This window comes from Etheostoma spectabile, chromosome 19 (assembly GCF_008692095.1).
Source record: "Etheostoma spectabile isolate EspeVRDwgs_2016 chromosome 19, UIUC_Espe_1.0, whole genome shotgun sequence".
In the NCBI taxonomy this organism is placed as follows: domain Eukaryota; kingdom Metazoa; phylum Chordata; class Actinopteri; order Perciformes; family Percidae; genus Etheostoma; species Etheostoma spectabile.
Genome location: NC_045751.1, coordinates 11,014,394 through 11,027,052, shown reverse-complemented (window position 1 = coordinate 11,027,052; position 12,659 = coordinate 11,014,394). Strand labels below are relative to the sequence as shown.

The following is a 12,659-nucleotide window of genomic DNA, read 5'->3' as shown; positions in this document are numbered from 1 at the left end:
CATTAAGAACAAGAAGGCAATTAAGACTGGAATTGTGTTTGATAAATGTTTTCATGTGCCGGTGATAAATTTGACTTTTCTTACACTACACTTTTCCACACTTTTTTAACTTTTATTTATTTGGATTTATGTATATATATATTTCTCTGTATAAAAATCTCTGGTTTTGACCTTTGAATTATAAATACTGGCCATGTAACTGTTCTTTGTTAATAAAAAAACTAAAACATGTGATAATTCACGTGCTGCTAGCCTGTGTGAAGGAACTAGAGTTGGTAGAACATGCAACATAAGTTTCTCCAAAAAATAAATCCAAATAACCAGCTGATCAGGAAGTGTTTTTTAAAGAATGGTGATACAGTATTTCCTTATGTTGTTGCCAGGACAGTGACGAGATGCGATGAGTGCATTTACGGTTCTTTCCTCTCTAGATTACAGTTTTTCTCCATTGGTTTGGCTCATTTCTTGAAACAGAAATTACATTCTCAAAACAACATGGACAAACCTCCAAACTACTTGGCAATTGTTCACAACAGACCTGAATTTCTCATTCATTTCATCAAATTGCAAATGCCTAAGTACATGCCTCAATGTCTCAGTACATCTTTCAAATGATTAGTACAGGTAGCCTACATTTAGCACATTTCCAAGTGAATAGATCTTGCTGATCTAAACTGATGTGTGATTCTCGTCTAATGTTGTTCACTCCAAAACTGTCAGCATCTTTCTTGTATAAGCCATTACATGCACAATAGCTGTTCAATTGTCAAAATGAGTCAAGAACATAATACCATGAATACCACATATGAATCCCTGGAACATTGATATTTTTTTTTTTTTCACAGCAATTGACCAGTCAGGTGAAACTAGAACTTTACTAACGAAGGAGGAGTTTCACACTCTCGATGACCAATCAAACAGTATGTTGTTTAGTTACTGACAGGTGCTGTCCTGACTGTGAATGCTCCCAAACATGTATAAGAAAGTCTTGACAATGCAGACCAGCCCAATTTCTGAACATGGAGGCACTGGCCAGGTAATGAACAAGAGCAACTGCTGCTCGAGTAGGAGGAGGCAGAGGAGGAGAGGAGAAGGAGGGAGGAGGAGGAGGAAGAGGAGATTAGGAGGAAAGGAGGAGGAGGGAGGAGGAAGGGTGCGTGGTGGGAATAGGAGGAGAGCAGAGGAGCATAAGACATCATGCTGTCCCGGATGAATTCGGGCCACGATTATAGACCATGTCATCAACCATGGTCTCACATGGCGGAGGCAGGTCGCCGAGTGCACCTAATGCCTCGCTCTACAGTCTCCTCCATCATCCAAACCTTTCGCAGGGAAAACAGGTATGTTGTCAGTCAATGATGGAATACTGTATATGTTGTAAGACAGGACACTGTCATAGAGCAAGAAATATGTATTTACCATTGATATTTACCGTATTCATTTTGTGGTTTGTGTGTTGTGTGTGTGACTAATATCTTACCTCAATGCTATGTACTAAAAAATGACAATGAAAAACATTGGACAAAATAACTATTAACTATAGCTTAGAATTAAGGTTATATCTCCACTTGTGGTCGACATTGAGTTTTTGACACAATCTGATCCATTAGGTGTTTATTACAGTAATGCCTGTGGGTGTTATTTTTGTAAAAAAAAAAGAAGAAAAAAAAGATTACATGTAATAGATAGGCATAATAGAAGATTATAAATAACGGTTTTGTCAGCTGGGATGTAAAAACTTTGATGCTCAATATCTCAGAACTACCCTAAACGGAGATGAACCTACAATTCTACAGCTCACGCATTGTCGGTTGTCACCATTGTTAATGAAGGACTGGGCTAAGACTGAAAGGTGGATATGAGGGATATTTCCATGTCCTTCCATAGTGACAAAATATCTAAACATTCTGACTTGCAGTGCTTACATAATGCTAAAGGGACAAAGCATTTTGGGGGCACTGAATGTTAAATGAGAAGGAAATTTGGTTTGACACTGAGTGAACTGTTTGGAGAGGTATGAGCTTTTGCAGGTGAACCACGGTGTGTGTGCCGAACCATCCACGTTATTTTGGCGAAAGCACCAGAGTGTGGAGAACGTCCGTCTGTTTCGAGAATGAGCGAAGCAATTGAGAAGGATCTTTGCCATTTTGTGCACTGACTCTTTATATGAGAATGAATTAGTTTTGAAGCATGAGTGAACTGTTTTGGAGAGATATGTGCTTTGCAAGTGAGCTATAGTGTTGTGCTAAACTGTAAGAATGTTTTGCCAATGATCTTAGAGTTTTGAGAATGTAATTTCTGTTTCAAGAAATGAGCCAAACCAATGAGAAAAACTGTAATCTCAACTCAAAGAACAGGAGTCACGGCACTCAGGGAATTTTTATATCTTTTTCAGGTAAAGCAGTGATTTGGTGATTTTATTTTATTATTATTATTATTAATCTTTCTTTAACCAGGAAGTCCATTGAGATTCAAAATCTCTTTTACAAGAGAGACCTGGCAAGATAGCAGCCAAATCACAACACAAACATAAACACAAGTTCATTTCAGGTAAAAAGTACAAAATGTTAAAAAAAAAAAAAAAAAAAAAAACACATTAGACTCTCAGAAAAAACAAGAACATGTCTCCATCACACCTTCCTTACCATGTTTTAAATTCATTAATGGACATAAGGGTTTCTAACTTTAGTACTTTCTGTAATTATTCCACCCCCAGGTGCTGAATAATAGAAAGCAGTTCTTCCTAATTCGGTTGCAACCGGGGCACGTTAAACGCAACCACTTTGAAGAGCGTAGCTGATAGGTACCAGAGCAGACAGAGAGGAGATTGCAGAGGTACGGTGGAAGTTTGCCAAGTATAGCTTTATAAATAAAGATATACCAGTGTTGTTGTCTACGAATTTTAAGTGATGTCCAACCAACTAAATCATAAAGAATGCAGTGATGGGTGAGGGACTTTGTATTTGTTATGAATCGTAGTGATGCATGGTAAACTGAATCAACATGAGATGGAAGATGCGGCATGCATGTACAATATATCTCCATAATCAATTACAGACAGAAAAGTAGCTTCCACAAGTTTCTTCTTAGCACTAAAAGTAAAACAAGATTTGTTTCTGAAATAAAAGCCAAGCTTTACTTTAAGTTTCTTGACCAAAGCATTAATATGTTCGTTGAAGGAGAGCTTATCATCTATCCACATCTTAACAATCCTACCGACTGGAGTATACACCTGCATACCCAAGATGTAATTTTGAAAGTCAGTTTTACTGAGACCAATGTTTAAATACAAAATATTAAAAAGTGTTGAAATTTGAATGACGGTGTTTGTGTTTAGATTATTTTATTATGACCCCGGTTGGTTTCACCCAAAAAATATTACACGAACGTTAATGTGAAATTACTGAAAACTAAATGAAACCAGAATCAATGAATGGTAAATAAGCTTTTACATAGTTTACTGATATGTGCTTATATGTACCTGGTATATTACCTGCAATGTGTATTAAAGGAAAGTGTATATTTTGTATTTTTCAAAACATGCAAATTGACAAACCTTCCTCAAAAGTAATAATCAGATTTATTTTAGATGACATACTTGCATGGTTGATGGTTGTTTCAGTTGTTTGTTTTTTATGCAAAAACATGCATCCGGCGGAATTTCCCGCAGCACTGAAGCAATCCAGGAAGTGGAACATCACGGATGCAGACCACCAAGGTAGCCATCAGCTGTGTGTTATCTCCTATCATACACCTACCTCTCCGTCTCTGCTGGTTGGGAATGATTGAGATTTCTCTTGCACAGCTACCAGAAGACTTACAGCTTTCAGACAGGTTGCTCACAGGCTGCGCAGTAACAGCCGGCATCACCGTAAAAGAGCTTCTAATAGACTTCACTGGTCTCCGTCCAGAACAACAGGATCTGTTGGCCCATTTCTTTAACTGTCTATGATATAGTAGAACCCAACGAGCTCCCTCCTAAATGTAATTTAAAAGAAGATAATATCACATTGTCTTGCTAGAGTCAGTTAAGCACTACTTGTATTTTTTAAACTGTTGGTCACATGCTATGGTATCATATAATGTAGGCCTATGTTCAATAATTTTTTGCATATTTGTACTCAACGTTTTGTGCTATAATGGATAACCTTTATTATTAGGCTCATGGTCCATAAAATACAACAACAACAACAACAACAACAACAAAAGATACACAAGACAGACACTAATTAAATAAGACAGCTATACCAGTAATCCCATAAGGGGGACTGGTATCACACAGCCCTGGACCTCGGGCCAATCAGATGGGAAATGACAGAGTTACAAGAAGAATTCAAGCGACCGATACATTTACACTTTAAATTCCTCAGCAAAGCGGAGAAAGTAATAGCTCCTGCTAGACAGAACAATTCACTTGCACTTACACCACCTGGGTTATTTGAGTAGAATGCGCAAACAGTCATTATAAGCGACCCGCAGTTTATTGTAGCTCGCCTTTTTAAACTTGACCCACAAGGGGGCAGTGTAAAAAGCAGTAAAATATGCTTTAAAGAGGTTTATCTCGATAGTATCAGAACACCAGGTGAACTTCCTGGCAAGCATGTTAGCCTGCATATATAACATGCGACGCTGCCTATACATGTCCTCATCATCTGACATTTGATGTGTAATGCTGCGTTACCTACCGAAGAATAGAAAAGTTATAACTTTCTGTTTATTAGCCACAAATTCATGTAGACTAATTCAAACTGTTTCGAAAACAGCCTAGATTCCTAGGTTTCCTCAATCTTTTAATTCAAAGATATTCTAAATTGTAGTTTTTAGTAACGTGTAAGTTTGCAAGCTGAGTCACAGTCACAAGACAACACACATGTTCATAATCAATAAGAGTCATGATGATGACCTCGAAACCTAATAACATCTTGTGATCGGAAACCTGACTGGTGGTTTCCCTCAAAAAATAAATCCCACATGTTAAACCATGGGTCGGACCTGTAGCCAATAAAAATATATAAATAAACAGGGCGTGACTTATGAGCGTGTGAAACCAGACACATGCGTGTGTCTCTGCAGCCTCACATCTCAGCTCTCTGTCCGTCTGTAGTAACGTTAACTTCTTTAAATGGAGGTGGAGAAGCTGAGTTGCAGCGTTGTTCTCTCTCCTATAATCCTCCACTCCACTCTTGTCGTCTTACTGCTGATTGTCGGCTTCGCAGCTGTTGAAGGTGAGCTCACACAATAGTGTTGTTACCACAGCAACGACTACAAACTAATAATGTATTCAGCTTTAAAGATAGATTATTACCTGGAAATGAATCTATCTCCAGTTAACATGAAAACAAAGAAAGATGTAATGTGTCTCATCTGGGGTGTGTGTTTCTCTAGACTATTTGGTAACTGCTGTTTAAATTGGATTTGCTGAAATGATAATTCAATTATGATCATTGGTGAAAAAAAACATTATTTTCTACATTGCATAAATGACATTTCAATATGTTAAAGTAATACAAAGCGTCTTGTCACGGGCTAAATGTTTTACATAGAAGTACTCATTTATCTTCTAATCGTTTGGAGTGATAAGATTAAAGGGGCCAAAACTACTGGAATACACAATGGCTTAACATCATTAAATCACTTTAAATTGTGCACACCTGTTGCATTCTCTGCCATAATCTGACTTTTACAAGTTTAAAATGTTTATTTTTTATATGTCAAGTAACAGAGTAGGCCTATTATGTGGGTTTTGACAGAGAAGTCACAACTTCTGTTTCCCTATGTCAGCTTGGTGTGACCTTTTTAGGCAATTATTTCTGGAAAAACATTATCAGCAGTCTATTTAAATCTGGTTTAAGCCTGTGGTGTCTGACTCTGGAGCACAATCACATGATCTTAGACCCCATTGCTGTGTCACCGGGGTTTTAACATAGTTTTAATGTCATGGTTTGAGTAGGAGGGGACAATACTGTTAAGATAACTGTATTACTAATAGTTTAAATCATTATCATTTTTGACAGTGCAATAAAAAGTGGTTTATAACAAAAAATAATTTTTTTGTTATAAATATATATATATATATCAACTATATATGGTTGATAATTGATTGATCATATGAGTCATTTATAAAGAACAAACTTTGATTTTTCTGCTTTTATCTGTTTTATATCATTGTAAACTCAAACTGTTTGGGTTTTGGACCATTGTCGGACCAAACAAGACATTTGAAGACGACCCCTTGCTTGGAAACTGGGATTTTAACATTTTGGAAACCAAACTAATCCCTGATTAATTGTAATAATAAATGGGAAATCGATCAGTAGGCTAACATGAAAGAAATGTGCATTTGTAAGCTTAAGTTATTGGTTCAGGAAACTGAGTATGAATGTAGGGAAATTTTTCACACTCAATTGTCATTAATTTCCATAAAAAACATGCATCCTAGGTAGGACTACAGTTGAAAATTAGCCAATTGGCTAACACTGGCGCATTTACAGAAATGTTCATTAATGTGCATTGTCCTAATCAAATAAATAAATTAATTAATTAAAACTATAGTGGATATGGTTACATCATCAGCATACAGCAAAACAGATCCCAGACTTCAATGGCTTCAGCAGATTTTAAATTCACCCTTCATTGCTCAGGTGACTCCAACGTGGTTGGTCCAGTTCAGCCAATCGTGGCTGCTCCGGGGGATGACGTCATCCTGCCTTGTCACGTGGAGCCTCCGGAAACCGTGGCGGGAATGACGGTGGAGTGGTCGAGGCCCGACCGTCAGCCGGACCCCAGAGACCGGCTGAGCCGGGTCGAATATGTGCACCTGTACCGGGACACTCGCGAGGTCCCGGACATGAAGATCTCATCGTACGTCGGTCGGACGCAACTGTTCACAGAAGGCCTGAGACACGGCGACATATCGCTGAAGATCTCGAACGTGACGCTTGCAGACAGAGGGAGATTCAGATGTTTCATCCCAAAGTTACACGGCCAAACACAGTCGTCAGTTGTTCAGCTTGTCGTTGGTGAGTTAGTCTTTTAAAAGTTAGTGATGCAGATTAAAGCTGCTATAAAACTTAAATTTGATCATATCAACATTTTGTCTTGTCTATACAGTGCTAAAATACAATATACTAGATCAGTAACTCGAGTATCTTTTTGTCAACAACTTATGTTCCTGGTGCCTCTTAGCAAAGGGCTGTTGTCTCCTTTAAATATTATTGTAAGTCATTGCATTCTTTACACTTTTGTTTTTTTCCAGAACAAAAATCTGCTACAACAGAGACGCCTCCGCAACACAGAAGTCACCAAACTTCAGTTCCGAGGAAACAGGCGGATGGTAAAGGTGAGAAAAAGTCTTAAAATAGCAACGTTGTTAGTACAAACATTGGGTTTTAAATTTCTTTATTCCGGTTTGACAAGCCATCAGGGTTATTGGCAGACTCCGCCATTCCTGTTTTTACTGCCCCACTGCCCATGCTTCACAATAAAAGTGTAGATATACTCAAGAACTACTCCATAAACAACAATCACTTTGTTGTGATGTTCAACTGTTAACTCCGGGCGTCACCAAATCAACAGAGCCAATATGAGAAGGATTATTACTTCAGTGCTTTGGCTTGTTTCAAACACTGACACTGGATCCCATTCCTGTTGTGTGTTAGCTCTCATCCTTGTTGTTTGTTACATTTTTTTTTTGTCAGGTGGTTTGTCCAGTCAGAACATTGTGATCGTGGTTGTCTGCGTTGTCTTCCCGATGATCCTGGGTGTTGTTGTTGGAGTCATAAGACGTTCATCACAGGGTGTCACAAAGTGTCAAAAACATAAAGTAAGTCAAAATCAATTTTGAGTTTGTTTAAGAAAAACAAACATTTCCTTTCTCTCAGTTGACTAATTATTACTTTCTTTTGTTTAAATTGTCCCTCCAGCTTACATTGGTACAGACTTACTAGTGTTGGTACACACCGACAAAGATGAGAACACTGCCTGCTTTTCTCAGCTCCTTTTTCTCAAGATATGTCCAATTAATTCAAGGATTCAAACTAGCAACTCTTCCAGCTACAGATGGACTCACTGGATCTGCAGAAGCGAGGCTTTTTATGTTGTGGAAGAAAGCAGACGCCCACCAAAAGTATTGTAAGTTTCTCTGATTTGAACACTGACTGTGCAACATCTGCAGAGTCTTACATGTGAAATAGAAGATCTCTTACATGTACTGTAATTAAATTTGAAGACATCGGGGTCAGCTGGGAAAGGAGCCCTCGGGGAAGACCCAGGACTAGGTGGAGAGATTATATCTCCAACCTGGCCTGGGAACGCCTCGGGATCCCCCAGTCGGAGCTGGTTGATGTGGCTCGGGAAAGGGAAGTTTGGGGTCCCCTATTGGAACTGATGCCCCCGAGACCTGATACCGGATAAGCGGATGAAGATGGATGGATGGACATCGGGGTTATTTGCATCTGCTGGCTGGACTGAAACTGGGTTTTTTATAGTTTAACCTGATTTGAATTTTGTGTCCAAAGCTTTGCATGCTTTATAGGACCTGGCAGGAGTGAGTCAGAGCTAAGTTTACATTTGAAATAGTCAGACATTGTTCATCACGGAAAGTTAAAGGGTTTTCTGTTTTGCTACTTCCCTTACTTGTTATTTAATTCTGTTCTAATTTAATTATGTGTTATGTTCTATGTGTGTGAAGTGAAGAGGCTGTTGTGAAATAGGATGTATGTAAACCTTGTGGCTATCAAGTGCCTCTTATGTCTTAACTTCTTCTTAACTCTTGTTCTGTTGTTATATGCTGTTTTTATTTAATTGTCCAATTAAAGCAGACATTTATTGGTTGAACATTGTTCTTGTGATCTAACAGATAACCTTTGTTAATTGATTTGTCAGTTCTTTGTTGTGTGAAGTAATTATGAGCACAGTTGAATAATCAGATGTTTAGCTACCTCCTCTTGTGTTACGCTGCTCAAGCAAGTACAGTACATTGCTTGCATTGCGTTCCTTGAACTTATGTTTTAGGATGTAGATCAGGCTTTCATTTTAGCCACATAGATAATCTTATTTTTGTCCCTTTTTGAGTTATTGAGTCAATTATTATTTGCACTTTAGATTTTTCAGCAAAGGTTGTGGTTGTTGAAGTCTTTCTCAGATGTAACTTTTTAACGATTTTGTTTGTTTTAAATCAAAAGTTAATTTAATGAGTTATTGCCACAAGTAAAGTTCATACAATGAATAGTTGCCTGATCATTTCATTTTTCATTTTTTTACAGTGTGTTTACATCATATGAGCTGTGACTAATATATCTGAGCTGAAGGTTGTGTAATGTCAGCTGCTTATCTCCGTGACAGTAATTAGGTAAATGTACTTTACTGGCACATGCATGTAGAAAATTTCCTTCTCTCATTTAACCCACCCCTGAAGGGAGCAGTGGGAAGCCCAGGGAACCCCCCGATCTGAGCCGTGCCTTGATTGACTGGAGAACTCTACATGTTTTTAATGGTGGGGGAAACCAGAGATACCCACGCAAACGTGAGAGAACATCCACATCCACACAAAAAGACCCGGTAACCCATCAACTTCTTGCTGTGAGGCCACAGGGCCAACCATTGGGCCACCATGCTGCAAAAATACATGTACATATGTAATACGTATAATATGTTTTGTTTTCACTCCATGAAAGTTGAAAGCTTTTGGCAATACTAGTTGTAGGATCCAGGTATTAAAGGTCCCGGTGGCAAGGTGGAGGCTGGGGGGGGGTGCCTTGACCAACTGCCACTGCTATTTGAAAGCCTGATGTCTCTTCTCTCTCCATGGGGGGCACATTCTCTGGGCGGCAAAGCAGAGAAAGGGGGAGGTAACCTTGCCCCTAATACCTCATAAGGGAAGATTCCAGATGGCCATCTGAGCTTTCATTTTCCAAAGGCAGAGCAGGATTACCCAGGGTTCGGTTTACACCTATCACCATTTCTAGCCACTGGGGGACCATAGGCAGGCTGGGGGACCATATTAATGTTAAAAAAACTCATAAAGGACATTTTCATGCATAGGATCTTATTCAGATGATAACCACAATTTACCTCAACGACTTTCTGGTATAAGGTTAAATAAAAAATTAATTAAAATTTATGCCAGTTTAAGCCACATCTTCTGTGTTATAACGTCCTCTGCTAAATCTAAAGGTCTTTTAGAGCAACTCACACAGAGATGATTGTTAGGCATGGAGTGCAGAGAACATCAGCTCGATAAAAATGTTCATTAGAGCCACGGTAATAAACACAAACATTTGCTATTATAACTTCACATCATGTTGCCATTTTATTGAGAACATGTTTTGGACAAAAATCAACAACAACACATTTTAAGATTGACAGTTGAATTGTTTTGGAAAGTTTTTTTTATTTCTCTCATGAAGTTAAATTCTAAAGTTTTCCCCTGTGGTTCTTCCTGTTCATAAGTACTAACAAAAGAAAATTAACAAGGAAGCTCCCTGCAAGTAAAACAACAATAGATTACTGAATTATTTCCTTCTCAGGAACAAGTAGATCATTTGTGTTATCCAGTTTACGGAAACTTGGGGAATTTTTATGTCTCTAAAATTGGAAGTCCTCTTAACATAACTTGCCAAGTTTCTCACTTTCCTGTTTTTCAAACAATGGGCCTTATGTGGGTAAGTCAGTTGTTTGACATGGTTTTGTTTTCTTAATGATCTAATCAAAGCTCCACTAAACTTTGTGTATTCATTTTCACAGAGAGATAACCACTTATTTCCTCCAGATAAAGTACATTTCCAAATTACAAAGTGTTTACTTCATCATGTTTGAACTCATGGCATTCAATCTGTGAATGCTTTGCAGTCATTTTCCCCAACAGCACGTGGTTTGATTTGGTTGGACCATGGGAGGAGGAAAAAAAGAGCAGAGCATCATGTCAACAATGATAGAGACATTTATACCTACACCTACAGCCTACTCATTCAAATGGGTAGTCATAGTCTCTATGTAAACTGGCACAGGTTAAAGGAAATGTAAGGGCAATAAATGTAAAAGTTCAAGAAGATCCAGACTAACAGCTCCTACATCTTCTATCTATCAGGCCTACCTTATGTTCATGTTCATATTCTTGTCTAAATCTGAAATTGTGCCATTAAAACTTATCCATTATGGGTGATAACGACACACAATCCACAGTAGCATTATGATGGAGGGGACTCCAACATGTCTTCCAATATGGACAGAAATACAGTAAGAAATAATGCACAGCTAGTCTAAAAGTAACATTTAAAAGTAAACTTAAATAAACTATAACTACAGACTTCATTAATGCTTAGTATAGGCCTATGTAAGCCTTATATATATATCATATGTATATATTTGTTTAAATAAATGGAATTAAACTGTAAGTATGTATAACACACCTGTATCCATGTCAACTGTACCGCAACTTCTTATCATTGTTTAATGCATTGATAATTTGTGGATAAGTTTCATTTCAAAAGCGATTTGTAAAGCCAAAAATGCAAACAGACGTGCACAAAAGGCTAAAAATTCATAATAATACTGAGACTTTGCATACATCGTGGTTGGCCGGAAGGGGCGGGTCTTCACCACTGTGTGTACTTCCGTCATTTCCGTCCGACGGGGTTAAAAAAAACAAAACATACGACTAGCAAAAGAGCTGTAATGAAACCGAACCTAAAAAGCTCAACTACCTCCTACATTACCATGTGTAGCATACAGGTTAGGCGGTGAGTTCGCTAACGACACGGGGAGCTAATGTTGGGTAGCCAACCAGCCTTTTTACAACATGAATTTAAGAGGACTCTTTCAGGACTTCAACCCCAGGTACCTTTAGCCACGAGCTAGCTAGCTAGCACTTAAGCTAACTGTGTCGCTGTTGTTGTTGTTGTTGTTGCCGAGGGAACTCATGATGAAAACGGTTGTTTCATACCGGTTGGAATAAAACACATTTATTCCGCATTGCTGAACAGATAAAGTAATGTATAAAGTAAGTGTAAGTGCAGTGGCTAAACGAGCCAAAAGAAGGTATCTGGCTAAACAAGGCCTAGCTAGCATGCTAGCTAACATAACGCTAGTTTAACGTCGTCTGCGATATACGTTGACTGTAGCTTTTAAGTCCAAACTGTCCACACTTAATAATCATAGGCAGTATATGAAAGTTAATAATGCGAGACACGTTGTTTTTAGGTCGAATATAACTGTTATGCATAGCTTAATGGGAGTTACAGGCCCTCACAAGCAACGGGTCCCATCTTAAAATTAAAATAACTAAAGTGGCAAAAAGTTCTAATGTCATAAATACTAAAAAACACCAATTATGGATTCCTTTAATAATGGACGTAATACATGAAGTAAAATCCACCTGCAGGCGTACAATTACATTATATCACTTATATTACTTAGTTAAACGATTTTTTTTAAATCGTTTTATTAACTAGTAGTTAAGTTATCAAACAAATGTATAACTCTGAATCAGCAAATAGGTTTAAAACATATCTAATCTCTAATGACTTTTCTCTTGTGTTCTTTATACATACAGGACAGGCCAAAAGTTGCCACTGCTTTGAAGAAACTAGAATATAAGACATGTTTTAGTTATTTCACACGTTTTTGTTAAGTACATAATTCCACATGTGTTCATTCATAGT

General features: G+C 38.0%; 2 protein-coding genes across 2 annotated transcripts in view; both read left to right on the top strand.

Annotated features, from left to right (window-relative positions):
- Positions 1–5,052: 5,052 nt before the first annotated feature.
- On the top strand, positions 5,053–8,832 carry LOC116669521 (myelin-oligodendrocyte glycoprotein). Its single transcript, XM_032499454.1, has 5 exons — positions 5,053–5,225; positions 6,642–7,019; positions 7,256–7,339; positions 7,698–7,822; positions 7,923–8,832. Exons 1-5 carry the CDS (start codon positions 5,123–5,125, stop codon positions 7,944–7,946), a joined length of 714 nt encoding a protein of 237 aa, XP_032355345.1. The 5' UTR covers positions 5,053–5,122; the 3' UTR covers positions 7,947–8,832.
- A 2,756-nt stretch (positions 8,833–11,588) lies between these two features.
- tmem185 (transmembrane protein 185) overlaps positions 11,589–12,659 on the top strand; it is an 8,462-nt gene continuing 7,391 nt past the window's right edge. The window contains exon 1 of the mRNA XM_032499443.1: positions 11,589–11,835. Coding sequence (XP_032355334.1) covers positions 11,798–11,835 — 38 coding nt within the window. The 5' untranslated portion in view covers positions 11,589–11,797. The remainder of the gene's footprint in view (positions 11,836–12,659) is intronic.